Below are 20,446 nucleotides of genomic sequence, written 5' to 3'. Positions count from 1 at the left end.
CCGGGTGAGGGTGGCACCTGAAGAGAACACGGTGTCGTTGACAAACATCGAGGCCCCGATGAACTCTTCTCCTGGGCCTTCAAACGCCGCCGGCCGTCGTCTGTCCTTCTGGAGGGAGACGCGGCCCAGGCCCTCAGGGACCTGTTCTTGGGGCAGGGGAGAAGGAGGAGAAGGTTTCTTGGGGAGGGAGGGAGGAGGGGGGAGAAGCACCCTGGGAGGGGTCGGGGCTCACTCACCTCCACCTTCTGCAGAGAGCTCTGGATGGGGACCCGGCGGGAATCGATCTGCACCCCAAAGACGGCTAGAGCGCCTCCGTTCACCGGCTTCCTGAATACGTACCTGGGGGGCGGAGACCCTGGAATCACCTGCACAGCTTCATGGGGCTGCCGAGCCTGGAGCCACTGGGCGACTTTGGGAGGGGCAGAGGCTGCCACACCCTGGGGAGGTGCCCATCAGGCTGACGCACACTCACCAGGTGGGCGGGAGCCTCCCTAGGAGGCCGTGCCTGTCCTGCATGCAGAGTGATCAGACAGGACAGACGTGGCCCACGCAGCCTCAGGTGGGCAGCCTGGCAGTCGGGCTGTGAACCTCAAAAGGTGGCACTTGTCATCTCCGGGAGAAGCGTGCCCCCGCCACCCCAGGGCCGTGGAAGGGGCTCCACCCATTGGGTCCCCTGACATCCCTGGCCCTCTGTCGGGGTGGGGGGGCTGGGACGCTCACTGGGCCTGGATGTCCACACCGAGAGCCTCGTCATTGAGGTAGAAGAAAGTCCTGTTCGGCGTGAGCTGGACCTCGAAGGGTGGGAGCACTGAGTGGACAGGACAGCGGGTGCCCTCAGCACTGCACCCGGCCCCAGGCCCCTCCTGCCTTCTCCCTCCTCCATGGCCGAGGACTTCAAGGGCTGGAACGTGGTCCCACCCACCAGTGGCCTGCTCACTCACTGGCACTCGGGGGACATGCCTTAGTCCCTGTGTCCCCCTGAGCCTCCTCGGATCCTCAGCCTGGTCCCACCTTGTCCTGCCTGTCCACGTCCCCTTGTCCCCTCACCGTCTCCTTCACTTCAAAGGCACCTGGAACTTCTGTTTGCCTCCACTTAGGTAGCTGGCTTCGATGGTCCTGTCCTCAAACTGAGACGTGGCATGTTAGGAGGGAGGGAGTTTGAGGACTGTCCCCCACACCAGCCCGGGCTCCCTGCAGGGCACCTGACAAACTTGGGCAGTGGCAAGGTGTTTGTGTAGAGCCCCTTCTTGGCCACCAGATGCCGACTGGTGATGGCGACTCCCTCCGCGTTCTGCAGGGGCAAGGGGTGGGGCTGGTCACCGTCCCATGGGAGAGCCCTGGTGGTTTGTGCCCCAGGGCCTTTGCACACAAGAGGACCCCAGTGTCTGAGATCCACCCCCTCCAGTCCACCTTGATGCCCAGCGTGAAGGTTCTTGTTCACAGGATCCATCTTGTGGTTCATAGCAGACACTCGATACTGAACTAGGAGGGGACAGGAGGATTCTGAGCGTTAGATAGAGGACAGGAGAGAGAGGGCTTGCTGCAGGGTTGTCTTTAGGACTGTGGATCGAGATGAGGCCTTGGGGGGTGGAGGAGATTTTATGGATGGGAACACAGCAGACACTGAGGGACTTTGGGGCTAGGAGTTAGCACCTGCCCCAGGCCACGTGCCCAGGGGCCTACCCATTTGCTCAGGGGTGTAGACAGGCTTGTCTGTCTGGATGAAGATGGAGCCGGCATGCAGAGCCACCAACATCATCTTCTCCATGAACGAGGGGTCTGAGGTGGCTGCCCAGTTTGCCCGGATGACGACATATTGCTGACCCAGTTTGGGGGGGTATACCAGTCTCTCAGGAATCTGGAGAGAGATGCTCACATTCCTCTGGTTCTACTGAGGGCAAAACTTTGGGCCCAATCTTGGGTGAGGCAATTGAGTGGGAGCCCTGTTGCTCTTTTGGGAAAGGTCACCAAGCATAGCTGTGCAGGTTGCCCACTGCACAAGGGCACCCAGTCAAGACAGGAATGAAATCCAGTCCACATTCCCAAACTGCCAGCAGAGGGGGCCGTTTACGACTTCTACGGAAGCACCAGATGGGCATAGGGGTCCTTCCTGGAGCTCAGGCTTAGGGGAGCCTACATTTCTGAATGCACAGGGTATGAAAGAATCAGTAAGTCTACCCAAACCCTGCCATGGCTCGTCAGTGTCCCTGTGGGCCGTCCCCCGGAGGTCTGCTTCTCTCTACCCATACTGCCGACCCAGAGCTCCTTTGGGCCACCCAAACTGGCTGTCACCCACCGTCACAGGAGTCTGGACCATGAAGCCATTTGCCGCCGTGACAGAATGAGCTGCCTCGTGGCCACCAACATGTGCCTCAAGGGGAAGTCCCACACGGTGACGTTCACTTCCAGGGACCTCTTGAGGGGCTCCGAGGAGGCCGAGTGGGCCTGGACGTGGGTGTCCTCAGGGGTCCCCACCCGTAGCACACGGGGCGTCACAAGGATGTACCTGCCAGGTGACAAACACAGGGTCTCGGAGGGACCGAGGCAGACAGGATCACAGGCAGGGGTGGTAGCACTGACGTCAAGTGTGCAGGAGGCCATGTGGGTCCCCTGAGTTCCTGGACTCGCGTGGCTCGGTGTGGGTGGGGGGCTCGCGGTGGGGATCAGGAGGAAGCCCAGGGACCAGGGCTCAGCCGTGGCGGGCCAGAGGGTGTGGGGGACCGCGGGCTGCAGAGGTGTGTCCTCTGGTCTGCCTCGGCCCTGCTCTGTTGGCCTTGGCCTGTTTGGGCCGAGTTAATTATCTAAACGGGTTTGGAGGAGGGGGTTCCCCGGGGTGGGGCTGCTCCTCACCTCTCGGCCAGGCCTCCAGGTCAGGTCAGGGACAATTGTCCTGAGAGTGTCCCAGCTCCTGCCTTGGGGTCCGAGTGGCAGGAGGCTGCTGCTGCCATGAGCCGCGGGCCTCATCCTGGGGGCCTCCCCTCCCCCAGCAAGGAGTCACGCAGACCCCCCCCCCCACCCCACACTGAACTCAGGGCCTGGCTGGGAGCTCCTCCCTCCCCTGGGCCCGGATGACTTCTGTGCTTGTGCAATGGGTGACCATCTCTGGGACAGCTGGTCAAATAGGGGCAGAGCAGCCGTTTCCCTCCCATTTCGCAGCCCCAGGCATGAGCACAGCAGATGGCATTTTGCCGTCTGGCCCGGCACCCACCACCGTGGAGCCTTCCGAGAAATCCACGGATCAAAATCCGCTTGCGGGGGCTTCAAGTCTCTCTGCACCCAGAACGCACGGCAGGGTCCCTGCCCCTGCGCCGGGCACATGGTGACCATTGTCCATTGTTCCTAAGTCACGCCAGTCTCCTTTTCCAGAAAGCAAATTATACATAATCAAACCAGGGAAGAAAACACATCATGCTTGAAGCATTCCTGGAAGAAGGCTTTCTCTGTCCCCAAATAATTCTTGCTGACAGTTCTAATGAGCCTGTTCAAGGACTCTGCCCTATCTGCCCGTGTCGGCCTGTTAGAGACAGGCAGGGCTGCAGACAGTCCGGTCCGATCTGACTCTGCCAACTCCCAGAGTCCTGTCTGTGGAGGGTCTCCAGTTCCCCCGAACAATGATAATGTGCACTTATCCAACAACATTCATTAAACATTTACGAACTGGTCCTACTTAGCATGCAGGGTGCACAACTGCCATGCGACAGAAAGTCCTGCCCGCGCACAGCGGACCCTGACTGCGAGCCCACCAAAGACCCAGGGTGGATTTGCTCCTTCAACCTTGTAGCTTTCCATGAATCATTAGATAGAGGACAGGAGAGAGAGAGGCTTGCACCCACTTTCCTGTCTTTGTTAGAGGCTGGAAACCCAGTGTGTGAGAAGCCAGGAGGGCAGGTAAAATGTCGCCTTTGACTCCTCGCAGCACCTACTGTGAGCAGGCGCTGCTCTGTGCACAGGGGCGTCTCGCAGCCACACCGTGGGAACCAGCACCCACCCACTGGACAGAGGAGAACCCGGCTCAAGAGGTGAGTGACTAGCCCCGTGTCAGACAGGGGGGAGCAGCAAGCAAAGACTCCCCAGTGCCACAAAGAAAGAAAGAAAGAACAGGAACGAATTAAGACCTGGCGGAGGGGACAGTTCACTCACATTGAAGGCTCTAGGTTGCTGCTGTCCACTTGCAGTGCCGGGCTCTCAGGGAACCTTCACCAGCTCTGGTCAGCTCTCCCCCGCCTGGGGGTAGGCTCCCTGGGCATCTTTGTCCTTTATCAGCTGCACCCCTTATTGGAGGGGCCAGGACAGGGGATGACCCAAAGGTCAGGGTGCCAGGGACCAGCACCTGCCACTTTCATCTCCAGTTTGGGCTCCCGGTACCAAAGTTTCTGTGGCTTGGAGGCTTGGTTAGGAGCAGCGTCCCTCCCCTCCCATTCTGGACAGGTAGGAAGCACCTGAGCCTCTCTGCGCATGCTCAGACCTGGCTCCGCTGAGGTTTTGCTTTGACTCTGGGCTGGCCAGGAAGGGAGGTCCTGGTGAGCACAGGAGAGGAGGGGGACACGTCGAAAACAGAGAGGTTGAGCGTCTTCTCCGGGTCATACAGCGAGTGTAGCGATGGAGCTGAGCTCCTGAGCCCGGCTTGGGCGGGAGTTCCAGGGGGGTCCGGAGAGTGGCTGAGGATTGCACCCAGGTTGGTCCCTTCAGGTGCGCGTCCAGTTGGCTTCTCGCACTTGGCCACGAGAGGGCGCCAGCGAGCGTCCGCCGGCCCCGGGCTGCGCGCGGCCCCTCCCGCAGGAATGCGGGCGGCGAGGGAGGGGCGGGCGCGGGGCCGAGCAGCTGCGCCGGAGTCGCCCGCCCGCCCCTCCCTGGGACCCGGGTGGCTCCGCGGGGGCGCGGGCGGGGAGCGGCCGTGCAGGGCTGTGTCCTCGCAGGAGGCTTTCCCCCCGCAGGGCTGAGAGCCCAGGGCTTCCCAGGAAAGGCTGGGTGGACCCGGGGCCCCCAGAGCGCGGTGCAGCCCGGGCGGGTGCTTATTAATTACCGACTGTGTCCCGCACTCACCGAGACCACGCAGACGGGGGACCGAGCTCGCGGGGTGCTGGGCCTTGTCCAGGTGGCCAGGTCAGGGCTCCCCGGCGCCCAGGGCCCTCCCCGAGGTGCCCCGTGGGTCACGCCCTGCCCCAGCCCGGGCTCCCTGGCCATGCCTTGGGCTCCCTGGGCTTCTGGGCGCCCCGTTTGTCCCCCCCCAAATTTCAGAATCTGGCCTACTTCCTGGTCCCCAGGGACATCTCTTGCCTCTCCTCCCGGTCCCCAGAGGTCTCTGCTGGCGGTGAGAATTTTCCAGAGAAGCCTTTTTCTAAGGGGGGGGGGGTAATTCAGCAGCCACGTTGGGGGCTGAGCCTGGGGTTGGAGCTCCTGCGGGGGAGAGCTGGCCGTCCCTGACCAACAAGGCCCGGGCTCTGCCGGCCCCGCTGGCCTCAGACCCCAGGGAAGTGGCAGGTATTTCGGTTGAGACCGGAGAGGTTCCGTAGCTACGTGGGGAGGCTGAGGCAGGAGGACCACTTGAACCCAGAAGTTTGGGGCCAAGCCTCGGCAACATAGAGAGACCGAACAAACAAAATAAAATCAACAACAACAACAACAAGGAAGAAAGCCAGTTAAGATTAATCAGTTGTGTGCTGGCGCGGTGGTGCCCCCCTGTGATCCCAGCAGCTGGGGAGGCTGAATCAGGAGGATCCCGAGTTCAAAGCCAGTCTCAGGAAAAGAGAGGCTCTAAGCAACTCAGTGAGACCCTGTCGCTAAATAAAATATAAAATAGGGCAGGGGATGTGGCTCAGAGGTTGAGTGCCCCCAAGTTCAATCCCTGGTATCAAAAAAAAAAAGGAAGAAAAAAGAAAAAAAAAGATGAATCAGGTGAAGGGTGAGGGGAGGGAAAGAGGAAAATGGAATGTGGTTCTGTCTCAGAGGGAGGGGTCAGTCTGTGGAAAGACCTGGAAGTAAGCACTGAACACTGAGCCACATCCCCAGCCCCTTTTATTTTTTATTTAGAGACAGAGTCTCTCCAAGTCGTTTAGGACCTTGCTAAGTTCTGAGGCCAGCTTTGAACTGGAGATCCTCCTGCCTTGGACTCCTGAGGTACTGGGATTGCGTTTGCCGAGGAACCTGGTGGAATTTTAGTCTCTGTTTGGCACATTAATTGAAGCACTCACTCATTGATCAGACGTCTGTTGTGAGCCTGCCCTGTGCCACTTCCTGCATTAGGTGTTGGTCCTGTGGCTGTGGGCAAGTAGACCACAATCCCCTCCCGTGGAGCTGACATTCTAGTGGGTGGAGATAAGAACCATCTAACTATAGTCTATGTGGGATGATGGGAAACAGAGCAGCTTAAAGAGATAGACTGACAGGGTGCTTTCTTGTGTGACCAGGGAGGGCCTCTCTGAGGAGGTGGCTTTTGAGCATTTGAAGGAGGAGAAGAAAGGAGCCATGTGGAGAAAGGGAACAGCAAGTGCAAAGGACCTGCGGTTGGAGTGTGCGCGGGCTGTTTAAGAAACAGCAAGCTTAGCAGAGCTGCTGGAGGGACTGGGAGGAGGAAATAATCTGAGGCAAATGTTCCCTGATCAGATCACGTATTTGTGGATTTTAATCTAAGTAAGACAAGAAGCCCCTGGAAAATTTTGAAAAGAGGATTGGTATTATATTTTTATTTTGACAGAATTAGTCTGGAATATTTCCTTTCTTAGTATGACTTGAAATCCAAAAAGAAAAAAAAAGATGAATTATTGCAAAAAAATAATAATAAAGCCAATTCACAGAAAAGCTAAAAGAAAGAAAGAAAACTGGAAAAAGTTTTGAGCTTTATATCACAGACTTCCTAATATCCTCTCTATATGAAGAGTTTCTAAAAATTAACAATAAAAGTACCAAAAAATCCAATTAAAGACAAATTTGGCAAAGATGTGAGCAGAATGTCTGCAACAAATGAAACACAGAAGTTTCTCCAACATATGAAAAGACAGTCAGCCCTACTCATAACAGGAGAAGTGCACATCAAGACCACACTGACACGCCAAGTTTTTTGCAGTAGATTTGTGTAAGTTCAGAAGACTGGTGACAGGCTGTAGGAGAGCAAGCAAGCTTACACATGGACTTGGCCTTCCAGGGTGGAGGTGAGTCACTAATGCTCATAACAATCATGAATGCATAGAGTCTTTGGCCAAGTAATCCCATGACAGAAAACATGTGTGAAATGAGGGATGCACATGAAGTTCTTCATCAGTCATTTGTAAAACAGGAAGCAAAAAACTCCAAAAGCCAAAAATCAAAAAGAAAAAAAAAAAAAAAAAAACAAAAACATGGAGAGAGCCCAAAGGTACACCAGTCGTGAACCAGTTGCATAAATTACTTTTTATCTCCTCCATGGAAATATGTTGCAGATTGACAAAAGATTGAGGATGCCTTTTGGGGCTGGTATAGAAAGCCCTCCTGGGTACATTATTCATGAGGAGGACTAAAGTTCAGAATCATGGGTATCATATGCTGCTGTTAGTGAAAGTTTTTTAAAAAAAAGCATATACTATTCTTTTTTCATTAAAATATTCTGTGACTATTTTTTCAATTTTATTCAGAAACAGGTTCTTGCTGAGTTGCTTAGAGTCTCACTAAATTGCTGAGGCTGGCTTTGAACTCTTGATCCTCCTGTCTCAGCCTCCTGAGCCCCTGGGATTACAGGTGTGCACCACCGCGCCTGGCTAAATGATATTTTTTATGTGCTAAGGATTGAACCTAGGATGTTGGATGTGGGGAGCAGGCAGTCTACCACTGAGCAGCATTCTCAGTCTTCAAGTGATGTTTTTAAAAAGGGTCCTGTGGGCTGCTGTGTGGGGAACGGATCAAAGGAGGGCAGATGCAGAAAGCAGGAGATGAGATGAGGAGATAAAATTGTCCCTCAGATGCATGGGGGATTGGTTCCAAGACCCCACAGATATTTACATCTGCAGATGCTCAAGCCCCTGAAATAAAGGGACATGGAACTTGTGCACATCTTGCTGGATTCTTTAGGTCATCTAGATGACTTATGATACCCAATGGAGTGTAAGCGCCAAACAAAGAGTCGTGATTCCGCATCGCTTTTTAATTGTTGTTTTTATTCTTTTCTTTCCCATCTTCTGTTCCCCAGATGCAGATCCCTTGGACTTGGAGACCCAGCTGTGCTCCAGGTGAGAATGGATGGTGGGTTGGGGGGGAGGGGCACGGAGATGCTGCGAAGTGAAGGAGGCTGGGGGGGGGGGAGCCCAGGGGTGCTGGGGTGCAGCTCAGCCTGGGTTCAGACCCCAGCAGAGGGCGAGGGAGAGGGGAGGGAGAGAGGACCTGAGCTGCGAGGTGTGTGAGAGAGGAACTTGAGATGATTTTTTTTTTTTGGCCCGAGCAACCAGAAGGATGAACTAACTTATCTCTGCTGAGCTTGGGGAAGCCGGGGGAGGGGTGCGTGCATGTGGCAGTCCAGAACCCGGAACTGGCCTGCCTTGAGCATCTTCTGAGCGGTTGCCAATCTCCCCTGGTCAGCAGTAGCATCAGGCTAGAATTCAGGAACAGCTTTTTTTTGTCTCCTGGCTGTGTTTGTTTCCGTAGTTACCACCCGGAGCTGCAAGGAGTCTTCCTTTGCAACAGAAGTTGACTCAGGGTGATTTAAGCAACAAAGGAATTTATGGCGTGGGTTCTGGGGGCTCATGGCACCACCAGCCTTGGGAAATAGATGAGAAATGGACAGGGAAGCAGGGCAGCTGTGAGGACTCAGCCTACAGGACCCCACCCCCAGCAGGGCTCCCCTGCCCCTCCCCACAACTATCTAATCCCCTGCTTAAGATGCTATGATGGTTTCCCTTCATGGCAAAGAGACATTTTCCCCCCCCTTAAGCCAGGCACAGCACGGTGGTGCATGCCTATAAGTCCATCTAAGTGAGAGGCTGAGACAGGAGGATTCCAAGTTCAAGGCCAGCCTGGGCAATTTAGCGTAATCCTGCCCTCAAAATAAAATAAAAAAGAGCTGCGGACATAGCTCAGTGGTGGAGTGCTTGCTCAGCTGGCAGGAGGCCCTGAAATAAAATAAGATAAAATAGTAAAAAGAAAGTGATGTGTTTCAGGGGATTTTTGAAAAAGCAAAGAAATGTTGGTCACAAAATTCAGGATGGTTGGGCTGGGATTGTGGCTCAGCAGTAGAGCACTCGCTTAGCACAGACGGGACCCAGGTTCGATTCTCAGCATCACGTAAAAAAAATAAATAAAGGCATTTCTCTCTCTCTCTCTCTCTCTCAAATAAACAAATAAATAAATAAATTCAGGATGGTGAAGACGTTCAGAATGAGACCAGCAGTGAATCAGGAGCGTGCTTGGTGGTAGTGTCCTGGGTTAATGTGGACACAAGTGGGCGACGGGGGTGAACTGTTCTCTGCTTTACGATGTACACATATCAATCAGGTCCTTCCAGTGGGTACTTTGGGGAGTGGGGGAGGCAAGGGACAGGTGAGCCCAGGGAGATGGAAAAGGCTGTCATTGGCAACTGTGGGGTCTCACCACCACCTCGCCACCCCCACCCCCCGCAGAGCTGGGGGTTGAACCCCGGGCTTCTCATATGCAAGGTGAGTGCTCCACCACTGAGCTACCTTCCCAGCCCTTTTTTAGCATTTATTTTGAGACAGGGTCTCATTCAGTTGCTCAGATTGGCCTAAGACTTGAGATCCTCCTGCCTCAGCCTCCCATGGAGCTGGGATTCCAGGTGCGCCCTGCACCGGGCCCACCGCCATCTTTAAGAGGCAAAGAGAGGAGGTGCTTCTTGGAATCTGGTGTTGGCGCCTTATTTTACTTTTTATTTTAATTGAGTTAGGGCCTTAGCTAGAGAGATGTTGCTCATACACCGTGACCAGGAATAAGGGAACTTTGAAGATAAGTACCTGGTCTTTGTCCTCTACCATGGTCTGGATGTGATTTGTTCAGGGACTGGAGGCTGACCCCAGTGTGGCAGTACTGACAGATGATGGAATCATTGAGGGGGGTTGGGGGGAGTGGGAGGTCGTTAGGTCATGGCAGGTACTCCCCCTCAGAAGGGATTAATGCTCATCTCTTAGAGTAAATGACTGTGAGCATGAATTGTTTTAAAAAGAAGCTGGGCATGGTGTCCAGTGCCTGTAATTCCAGCTACTCAGAGGGTAGAAGCTGCCTCAGCAACTTAATGAGACGATGTCTCAAGAAGCAAAAAGGACTGGGAATGGAGCTCAGTGGTAGAGGGCTGTGAATTTAATCCCCAGTACTGTTAAAAAAATAAATAAATAAAAAGCTCCTACTAGCTCTGGCTTCCAACCATGTGACCTCTTTGGCTTTTCCTTGAGGCCCTCACCAGAACCAAACAGAAGTTGATGCTCGGACCTCCAGAACTGTGAGCTAATCTTTTCTTTACAAATGACCCCGCCTCAGGTGTTTTGTTATAGCAATGGAAAATGGACTAAGACATTCTGCCACCCTCTGATCGCCAGCAAGTGCCTCCCATTGGCAGAACCCAACAGAACTGGAAGCCAAAGCACAGGGAAATTTGTGGATACAATTCAAGGGGGGAGCTCCTGGGATAATCAGAAGACCTCCCTCCATCACAGGGATACCTATAATTTTTTTTAAAGTTACTTGAATTTCTATTAAACTACAATTCACTGTTCATTTTCACCACACAATCTGCCATTTTAAAGCACCCAATTCAGTGTGTCTTCGTGTGTCCACAAGGTTGTACAACCGTCCCCACCATCTCATTTCCTGTAGAATTAGACCTCTGTATCCATATCAATCAAATGCAGATTGGAGATTGTTTTAAAAATTACATTTGTGCTGAACATATATGGACTCTTTTTCCTGTCATTATCCCCTAAACAATGCATTATAACAACCATTCCCATAGTTTTTGTGGTGTATTGTATTGTAAGTCATTGAGAAGTGACAGTATACGGAACTAAGTTCAGAGGATTTCTGCAAACACCACACCACTTTACAGGAGGGACTTGAGCCTCTTGAGTTTTGGTGTCTGCTGGTGTTCTGGAACCACCCCCCCCAAGAGGCTGAGGGCTGCTGGAATTCCAACACTGCTTCAGAAGTCCCGGGTGGAGGAGGGGAAAGGAGTTGACTTCAACCCAACAACAAAACTGAGCAAAAGTGACTCCTGATGTTTGCAGAGACACAGAGACCTCTCCCTAAGGCCTGGGACTCAGTTTCCTTTTTCCTAGAAGAGACCCCTGACGACCAGCAACAGTAAACCTGTCACAGACTTGGGAATCAGACAGCTCATTCTGGTCCACCCTTCCGCTCGCTGCCCACAAGCGGGGTTTCTGGCCCGGGAACTGGGCAAGGTTGAGTGACTCCATCTCATGGCCACAGGGTGGACAAAATGAGTAATGAAACGCTTCCCTGGGAGGCCGACACTCAGACACCAAGCCCAGCAGACACTTCAAGAGACAGGAACCAAGGAAGGGGACTTTTGCTGTCATTTCAGTATTGCTATTGCCACCTCTGGGGTATAGAAAATGTCCAGGGGGCACCTATTTATGGAGCAGCCACCGAGCCAGAAACCCAAAGTCCATTTGCCTCCAAAGTCTCTTGGAGAGAGAAACTTGGGAACACCACCTTGGGGGCTCCCAGGGGACCCATTGGCTTTTTAATTTATTAAAATTTAAAACATTTAGTTTTATTAAATATTAATGACAGCTTGTGGTTTTATACATTTAATGGAAAAAATATAAGTACATGGCTGTGTGCACACAAACACATTTTGCTAATGGGGAATGTGGGCAGGAAAGTGGAGACTACTTGGTTCACTCAGCTCTGGGTGTGTGTGTGTGTGTGTGTGTGTGTGTCTGTGAGTGTGTGTGTGAGAGAGTGTGGAGGGGGAGGTTCTAGTCATCCCTGTATTCCCAGGTCCAGGATCATGAAGTCATAAGACTGAATGAAGCACAGTCTATCTTGTCCTTCAAGGTCATGACAATACCCCCTCCTCCAGGAAGGCGACTCCCCCTCCCCGTGTGGGCAGACACCCCCCCCCCACCCGGGTCCCAGGATCTCTCCTCTGCCCCAGCCCTGACTAGGGAGGGCTCTGGGTCTGGAGACGGGAGGGCTTTTCTGGAATTTCAGCAATGCCCAGACCTAGAGCGATGGAGGCAGTTTGCAGAACGAATTTGTGGAGGAGATGAACGGATGAACCGAGTGTGAGCGGCCCTGGGTCTGGGGTGTGGCGGTGCCGCCGTGTCCAGGGCGGGAGCGGGGAGCGCGGGCAAGTCTCTGCCCATCAGGGCTCCACCCGGGCCGGGAGGCAGCCGCAGGCCAGGCAGCGGAGGCTAAGGTGGAGCAGGCGCGGCCAGCGGAAGAGGAGGCTGTGGGCGGTCCTCACGTACAGGCTGCCCGAGGGGTCCACGGCCTTGAGCCCCGCCAGGGTCAGGTAGCGGAGGTTGGTTTGCTTGCGCAGCGGGGGCCGCGTGGAGCCGATGACCTTGGCAATGGCCTGCGAGATGGATCCCTGAGCTCCGGGCCCAGGGGGCTCCCCACGCCCCTGCGTCCCTGACCGGCTGTCCTGGCCACTCACCTGGGCCACGTCCTTTGGGTTCTGTCCCACTGAGCGGAAGAGCTCCCTGGAGGCGGGGAGGTAGAAGTCCCTGAAGTAGCTCAGGGTTTCGGGGTCCGTGCCTGGAAACTCAGCCGTGGCGACCTGAGCCATGAGCTTCCCCTCGAAGTCAGTGACCACAGGGCCCGGCTCCACCAGGGAGATGCTGGGGACAGGAGCAGGGCTAGTGGGCCCGGTTCCCCCACCCACTCATCAGTCCTGCTCCCCCAGCCCCCTCCCCTGCCTCCCTCGCTCCCCTCCCCGCCTGGCATAACCCCCCCACACACACACACACTGCCCTTCCCTCTCCTCTGCCCACGCCCCCTCCCCGGCTGCTCACAAGATGTTGAACTGGAGCAGCTGGATGGCCAGACTCTCGAAGAACCCCTCCACGGCGAACTTGGAGGCTGAATAGACTTCGTTGAATATGACACCTGAGGGGATTGGAGGGGGTTCTCTGGGGATCTGGGCGGTGGACTTTGTGGGTCCCTGAGTAATGGGTGGTTGGGAGACAGAAGAAAGAGGCCCTGGGGATCAGAACCTGGGACAACTGGGGGCTGACGTTTGGGTATATGGCATTGTGTGATGGGGACATGTGGGGCCAGATCAAGGCGTTCCTGGGGTGCCGGGTGCCATCTCTTCCTGGTTCCTCCTTGTCCCTATTTCCTTCTACCCTCTATACCCCTGGGGCATGTAGGCATGGGGTCCCTAGCACCCACGGGAGCAGGTGCCATTCATTAGGGACCTGGACAGTGCTTCTCTTTGGCAGGGTATCAAGTAGACTGGACTCCTTAGAGGATGCTGGGGAGGGGACAGGCCCAGCAGTATGAATGGCAGGTAGGTGACCTCCAGAGTAGGCCCATCGCAGACATCACCAACCAATGGATGCTCTATTTTCTGCTGAGCCTGGGGATATCTTTAGCACCTGGTGGGCTGCGTTTGGCACTGGGGAGTCTCAGGAGAAGGAGTTCTGATGATCTTTTGGAGTTTTGGGAATGGTGGGGAGAGTGCTTTGGAGATGTCCAGAAGTGGAGTGGATTCTGGAATTCGGATGGCTTTGGAGGCCTGAACACCACCGCAGTCATGTTAATCTATCCCAGAACCATTTCTTCCTGAGCTGCAGAATCCTTCCCAACACAGCCCTCCTGGCTCATTTGGAAAGAGCTAAACCTATTTGCCATCCTTCAGCCTGGGAAGGGTCAGACACTGGAGGACTACTTAAGGGTTGGGTTCCAGGGCTCACCCTGCAGACCCATGACGCTGCTGACCACCACGATATGTCCCTGTCGCCGCTTCTTCATTCCCGGAAGAACAGCTTTGACCAGACGGATGGCTCCCAAAAAATTGGTGTCAAAGATGTTCTTCATGGTGTCTATGCTGAGCCCCTCCAAGGGCCCCACCAGGCCCACGCCAGCATTGTTCACTAGAGAGAGAAGTGTTGAGTGTTACATTAGAGTTCCTCCCAGTCTTCTAGTGTCACTGAGGTCACTCTTCAGATCACCCTTTTACCCCCGACTCCAACTCCAAGAAGATGTTTAAGCACAGTCTAGCATTTGTTATGGGGACCTTAGCCCAGGGTGGGAGCAAGGGCCACAGGGAACAGCATGCCTGTAATACATGAGAAATTCAGCTCTGACCCCAAATTGTTTCAAAACAGCTACACCCACCCTCCTGAGAAGACGGCTCAGGGATTATGAGTTGTTTCTTCATCATTTTTCCTTCCCCAAGTGACTCATCTAAGTAATTTTTCCAACCACATATGGGTTTCTCCATATGTGATAATGTCTATCCCATTAAATCCACTCCACCCCCAGGTCCTAGGTTATTTCTAGCATCCCTAATGGACTGATTGAGAGTCCCAGTTCTTGGCCAACTGGTCTACCCCTTTTGTAGAAGATTGGAGGTTGTGGGTAAAGCCAGAGAACTGGACTCAGACCTTGCCATGTGGAGGGTTTATAATTAAATCATGGTGGGGTGAATGGCCCTGGGAGCTGCAAAGTCTCACCCAGCACGTCCACTTCCCCTCCTTGGATGCCGCCGAGACACTGGGCCACTGACTCATCATTGCACACATCCAGCTGGGCCACGGTGAGGGTCTTTCCCAGAGCGTCCCCAGCAGCTGCCTCCAGCATCTCCTTCTTTCTCAAGTTCCTCATGGTGGCCACCACTGGGGGCACAGAACAGAGTTGGTTCAGGCAACTGGCTCCTTTCCTTGGGTGTTTCTGTTGTCTTGCACAAGCAGTTCCAGAGGATGAAGATCTACAGGTTTGCACACCTATGTTCATTGCAAACGCACACTTGGGTGCTCGTGTTAACATGCAGCCACATCCATCCATCCTACAAAAGTTTATTGAGCATATACCACAAACTATGCTTATTCTAGGTACTATTGTGTGAAATAAGAAAAAGTCCTGCCAGGCACAGGAGTGCATGCCTGTAATCCCAGCTACTTGGAAGGCTGAGTCATAGGGATGGCAAGTTCAAGGCCAGCCTGGGCAACTTAGTGAGATCCTTTTTTAAAATAAAAAAATAAAAAGGACTGGGGTGTAGTTTAGTGATAGAGCACCCCAGGGTTCAATCCCCAGCAGCCCCTCCCCGCCAAAAGATAACCTTCCTTTGTGAAATTTATAATCTAATGAGTAAGACAATAAAAACAAAGATACAAACAAGATTGCCATGAGAAAAATTTCACACACACCTACAGCCAACATACGTGCTTTGCACACTCAAGTAGGAAGAACCACATTTGCAGCATTGACATAGGAAGTTCCAGTTTACTGAGCATTTACTGTGGGCTACGCATTGTGCTGAGCATTATCTCTAACTTGCAAGGACCCTATTAATTATTGCACTAACTTGTTTCCCCCCAAATATCTGCACAAAATCTTCCTTTGCACAAACTCTTCTCAAATCTTGCCACTCCTCCATCAAGACATGAAATCATGTGTCCCGGTGGTAGAGTGTGTTTAGCACAGGCAAGTCCCTGGGGTTGAGCCCCAGCATTACACAAACATGCATGCAGATATGCAGGCATGTAGATCTTGAATCCAATTCCCTCCCTCTCCCCTTGAACCACCCACCCTCAGTACTGGGGATGGAACCCAGGGCCATATGCATGCTACCACTGAGCTCCCCACCTTCCTGTTGAATTGTATGACCAGGTGGAAACCAATGGAAGTGACACAGTGTGGTTTCTGAAGTCCAAAAAGGTCTTGCAGTTTCTGCATCACTTGCTCTAACACTCTCCTTGCAGCCCTTGCCCATCATGGAGCAGCCCAGTTATCCTGAGGCCACCATGCCATGAGGAAGCCCAAGCTAGCTGAGGAAGAGAGACTTCAAGGAGAATTTCTAAGGTTTCAGGAAGGGAGTGAGCTGCCTTTCCACCCCCATGTACTTCAGTCCCCACTTTGCCAGCTGTGGCCTTTGACTCTGAGCCTGAACCACCCTCTGAGTCCTTTCTGAATTCATGACCTATGTGAGCTACAGGTGGAAAAACAAGTGATTGTAGTTGTTTTACAGCATACATTTTGGGGTGATTCATTATTGAGCAATAGTAACTAGAATAGGTAGGTAACTGAGATTTGAACTTGAGTTTGTAGCAAGCCCACGCATACCAGGGATTGAACTCAGGGGCACTCAACCACTGAGCCACAAGCCCTAGTTTGTATTTTATTTAGAAACAAGGTCTCACTGAGTTGCTTAGTGCCTCACTTTTGCTGAGTCTGGCTTTGAACTCATGATCCTCTTGCCTCAGCCTCCAGAGCTGCTGGGATACAGGCATGAGCCACCATGCCTGGTGCCCTTGCATGGCCTCACCATATATACTACATACACATGTTTGCATGCCCCTCTGCGCATGTACCCATGGTCACACATATGTGCGCCTGGGGGACATTTATTTGTGTATAGTGTTAGTCTGTGGGATTCACAGGTGTTATATAGATGAATGAGCTCACTGGCATCCTGAATGCAGTATAGTGACAAGTGTGGTCCCAGCTTCTGGCTGCCTGGGTTCATATCTCTGCTCTGCCACTTCCTAGCTGGGTGACCTTGGGCAAGGGCCTTTGGCAGTCTATGTCTGTTTCCTCTTTTCTAAAATAAGGCAAAGGATAGTAAGTGGCCTCTTCACAGGGGGCGATGTGAAGAGTAAGTGACATATCAGATGCACTTAAATGACACCTGGCACATCATGAGAGTTCAAGAGCATTACCCTTTAGCAGTTTTATAGGCCTGTTGGCCCACCTACAGTTACACAAGTTCCTTTCTGCACGCTGACCTTTGCCTGTCACACTCAAAGCTGTGCCTCTAAGACAGAGGGCAGAGGGCTGGGAGAGGCAGCCCTGCCAGCTGGGGCAGTGCCCACCCCCCAGCAGCCTGAGCTTAAGTAACTGCCCTTTGCCTAATTACACTCTGCCTCTTCCAGGGCAGAGGTTCCTAGGGTTGGGGCGCAGTCTGTAGCCATTTACTCCAGACCCGCAGGGAGGCAAGAACCTGGAACTAGAGGGCTCCCGTAAGTCCCCAAGGTCAAGAGCATGTAAGAGGCTTATCTTGGAGTAGTAGTAATCTGGGGGCGGGGGGGCAGAGTCAACAAGGTAATTATCCATGCCCAGGAATGCCCAAAGGAGCCCTCTCCGATAAGCCTTATGGAGCAGCCCTTCATAACACATAAACCCTTGACACCCATGACACGGGTCACACGACCCCGGTCACACTCTTCCCTTGCTTTGTTTTGCTCTTCAGCACTTGTGATGGCCAGACACACTGCAATTTCTTTTTATGTGTTTGTCTGTCTTCCCTGCGCCTCCCCCAGGACACCACTACCCAGAGCTGAGATTTTTGTCTCTGGGCCATAGCTGTTTCTAACACCCAGAGCAGAGCTTGGCACACAGTAGATACGCAAGAAATATTTGCTGGATGAGAGGATGGTCCTGCAGGGAGAGGGGCCTTTCCATGTACAGCCGGAGGGGATGAGATTGCGGAGACAGCGTGGGGGCTGAGGCTCCTAGGAAGCCAAGCCCACCCCGGCTGTCCCCAGGTCCACCCGGGCCCCTTACCCTGGTAACGCTGTTTGGGGTCATGAGCCAGGTGCACAGCAAGCTCCAAGCCAATTCCTGATGAACAGCCTGAAATCAGCACGGTCCTGGGTGAGGAGGCCATGTTGATCCCTCCCTGGACACGACTCCAGACTGAGATGACACCCCTCCACCCTTGTCTGATCTCTCCATCTAAGCTCCTTTTACCTGATCCCTTGCAGGGCAAAGGGGCCCCAGGAGACTTCCACTGTGGCTTGCACAACCCTGAACAGGTGGCTGGAGAAAATCCTTCGACTCTTCACAGTCCGTTTCCTTTATTTGCCAAAACCTTCTTTTTGGGGGGCTGGGGGTATGGCTCAGGGGTAAAGCATTAGCTTAGCACTTGTGAGGCCCCGGGGGTGGGCGGTTTCCACCTCCAGCACCACAACAAACAATATGATTCTCCATACCTGCTACACGCATAACTGTTCTTTTAAATTTTTATTTTTATTATTTTTGTAAACTATTCAGGGCCAGGGGGAATCGGTAATGGGTTTGAGGGAACAAGCGGGGTATCCCTTCTCTTATACTATATCCACTCTGGAAGAAGAATCTCTGGTGGAGGGAGAAAGTGAAAGGAAATAGGAGTGTGGTCCTGGAAGGGTCCCTTCAGAGAAGAATGCAAGAAGTTAGACTACAAGAAGAACTTCCTAACAAGGCAGGGCAGGACAGGAACTTTGTAAGAGCCTTTTAGTTGGAGAATTCTCAGCTTCCGATGTCCCTGGGAAGGGAGGAGGGTTTGCTTGGGGAGATTTCCTCTCCTTGCCCCATCACGGGGGGGGGGGGGGGGGGGGGGGGGGGGGGGGGGGGGGCATCTCTTTCTCAAGCCAGATGGGGCCCCACCCCCTCCTCTCCAGGGACACAGAGACTCTTTGTCTGAGGAGGCCGAGGCTGAGAGAGAGGCGGTTCCTGCGTCTCCCATGAGGGGGGCATTTCAGGGCCCAGGATCCGCCCCTTTGGTTCCTTTCTGGGGAAAGTTCCCTCACACCTCTCTCCCTGCAGGTCTGCACTTATCTAATTGCACAGAATCCCTCCCTGACCCCAGGGGCCTCTTCAGCTGGGGGGGGGGTGCCAGCGGGGTAGGGGAGGCTCTGCTTCACCCCAGGAATGGAAGGAATCCATCCCTCTCCCCTGGTGGTAATGTTCTGCTTTGGGTAGGTCAGACTTCCCCATTTGGTGAGGATTTAGGACAGGGCCGTGCACCCATGTGGGCACCTGAAGGAGCGGGAGGTGAGGACTGGGCATGGAGGTGGACTCTTTATTCAAGGATTAAAAATTGGGGGGAAAGTGAGCATTTTGTTTTGGAATCCGTGCTGGGAGTTTGGGGTGCTATCAAGACACCCAATTCTGGGATTCGGGTGGAGAGATGAAGGTTTAGGGTAAGTGGAGACCTGGTTTGGGGTGAGGTTTGAGAGAGGACAAGGACTTCTTACTGAGGATCCTGAAGGGAAGGCCTTGGGGTGCAGCTGGGACCTACTTTGTGGGGCTAAAGGACTGGGGTACCACAGGTGGGTGAGCATGGGGGTGAGCCTGCTTGCCCCCGGGTTGGGAGCCTGGGTGAGCCCGGAAGGATTTGGTAGGAGCTGCAAGTCCTGCTAATGCCAGGGCCCGGATGGAGGTGCAGGTGGGCCCTTTTGAGGGGGCTGCTAAGAAGAAAGGGTTTGGATTGGTTAATGTGAACCCCGGATTCTAGCTCTGGGTGGGAGTGACCTCCTCCTCCGCTGTGGGGTAGGACGGAACGGCCCAGCTCCTGGTCCAGGGCTCCACCCCCCGCTGGCCAATCCGCGCTCAGTGAAAACTTTCCCAACTCCCCCTCCAGCTGTCAGTTCTCCCCCTTCCTGCGAGCGCTGCCTGGCCCGGCGCTGGAGCGCAGGGCGCGGCCAGGGCGGGGTCTCGGGCCGTCTCCTGCAGATCCCGACTGCAGCCGACCTCCGCGGGTGACGCGCTGAGCCTGAGGAGTCGCCGCACCCCGCAGACGCCCTGTCCCGTTCCCCGCCTGGCGCACGGGCCGCGCTGGGATGGAGAGCCTCTGGGGCCTGGGCCAGCCGCGGGCCGGCCTCTGCCTGCTTCTGGCCGCGCTGCTGCTTCTGCCCAGGACGCAGGCCGGTGAGCCGGAAGGGAGACCATAGTACTTGGGTGCAGGACCCAGAGAGACCCCAAAGACCGGGCAGAGTAGGGCATGGGGGAGAGTGCAGGGAACATGAGCATTGCGTGTGAGCACGGTGAGGTGTGGGACACAAGTGTCTGACTCTGGGTGATTCGTGGGTGTGACAGCTGGAGGCGGGGGTTGTCCTGGGAGGCGTATGACTGTTTCCTGGCGGGTGGATGAAAATGAATGCAGTTTCTAGGTGTGTGTGTGTGTGTGTGTGTGTGTGAGAGAGAGAGAGAGAGAGAGAGAGAGAGAGAAAGCGTGCGCAGCGGTTTGGAGTGAGAGTGTGTGTGTGTGTGTGTGTGTGTGTGTGTGTGTGCGCGCCTAGATGTGGAGGTTGACCTTGACTGGTTGATTGGATGGTAGGGTGGTCCCCAGGAGGGTGTGTATTGCCAGATACGAGTGTGCAGTGTTGTGTCTGGGGCTGATTTGGGAAGTGATTGTGTGTTTGCTCCGGGTATGGCTGTGTGTCTCTAGGTGACCCCGGGAGGGTTGTATTTGTGCTTTGGGGGTCTAAGTTGTTGCCCATGAGAACATGAGTGGTCGGTTCTGAGATTGATAGTGAGTAGGGGTGAGCGTGGGAGCAGGCTATTCGGGGCGCCACAGTTCCCTTTA

The 20,446-nt window shown here is 54.0% G+C and overlaps 3 protein-coding genes and 1 long non-coding RNA gene across 7 annotated transcripts in view; 2 read left to right on the top strand and 2 right to left on the bottom strand.

Annotated features, from left to right (window-relative positions):
* Positions 1 to 16: 16 nt before the first annotated feature.
* LOC144372468 (uncharacterized) lies at positions 17 to 4,787 on the bottom strand. Of its 2 annotated transcripts, XM_078035827.1 has the most exons (10): positions 4,141 to 4,787; positions 2,297 to 2,506; positions 1,684 to 1,858; positions 1,411 to 1,482; positions 1,203 to 1,291; positions 1,071 to 1,127; positions 721 to 808; positions 473 to 588; positions 237 to 339; positions 17 to 141 (listed from the first exon to the last, which is right to left on the bottom strand). In XM_078035827.1, exons 2-10 carry the CDS (start codon positions 2,315 to 2,317, stop codon positions 134 to 136), a joined length of 729 nt encoding a protein of 242 aa, XP_077891953.1. In that variant the 5' UTR covers positions 2,318 to 2,506; positions 4,141 to 4,787; the 3' UTR covers positions 17 to 133. The 2 variants fall into 2 exon arrangements, with proteins under 2 accessions (XP_077891953.1, XP_077891957.1); XM_078035831.1 differs by lacking the exons at positions 17 to 141; positions 473 to 588 and having other exon boundaries at positions 4,141 to 4,734.
* On the top strand, positions 3,023 to 11,720 carry LOC120891525 (uncharacterized). The gene is made up of 3 exons (XR_013432504.1): positions 3,023 to 4,019; positions 8,159 to 8,198; positions 10,450 to 11,720. It is a non-coding gene; the product is annotated as an uncharacterized LOC120891525 (long non-coding RNA).
* Positions 11,721 to 11,722: 2 nt separating this feature from the next.
* On the bottom strand, positions 11,723 to 17,831 carry Rdh8 (retinol dehydrogenase 8). The gene is made up of 6 exons (XM_005336272.5): positions 17,665 to 17,831; positions 14,616 to 14,777; positions 13,854 to 14,033; positions 12,951 to 13,044; positions 12,593 to 12,776; positions 11,723 to 12,511 (listed from the first exon to the last, which is right to left on the bottom strand). The coding sequence occupies exons 1-6, from the start codon at positions 17,765 to 17,767 to the stop codon at positions 12,299 to 12,301; spliced, it is 936 nt and encodes a 311-aa protein (XP_005336329.2). The 5' UTR covers positions 17,768 to 17,831; the 3' UTR covers positions 11,723 to 12,298.
* A 752-nt stretch (positions 17,832 to 18,583) lies between these two features.
* Positions 18,584 to 20,446, top strand: part of Col5a3 (collagen type V alpha 3 chain) — a 36,776-nt gene continuing 34,913 nt past the window's right edge. Inside the window, exons 1-2 of one of the 3 annotated variants that reach the window (XM_078035636.1) lie at positions 18,584 to 18,684; positions 19,502 to 19,788. In XM_078035636.1, coding sequence (XP_077891762.1) covers positions 19,701 to 19,788 — 88 coding nt within the window. In that variant the 5' untranslated portion in view covers positions 18,584 to 18,684; positions 19,502 to 19,700. The remainder of the gene's footprint in view (positions 18,685 to 19,501; positions 19,789 to 20,446) is intronic. The other 2 variants (XM_078035626.1, XM_078035621.1) reach the window with 2 other exon arrangements.

Source organism: Ictidomys tridecemlineatus, chromosome 2, assembly GCF_052094955.1.
Source record: "Ictidomys tridecemlineatus isolate mIctTri1 chromosome 2, mIctTri1.hap1, whole genome shotgun sequence".
In the NCBI taxonomy this organism is placed as follows: Eukaryota; Metazoa; Chordata; class Mammalia; order Rodentia; family Sciuridae; genus Ictidomys; species Ictidomys tridecemlineatus.
Note: the sequence above shows the minus strand (reverse complement) of the source record. Positions and strands in the feature narration are given on the sequence as shown.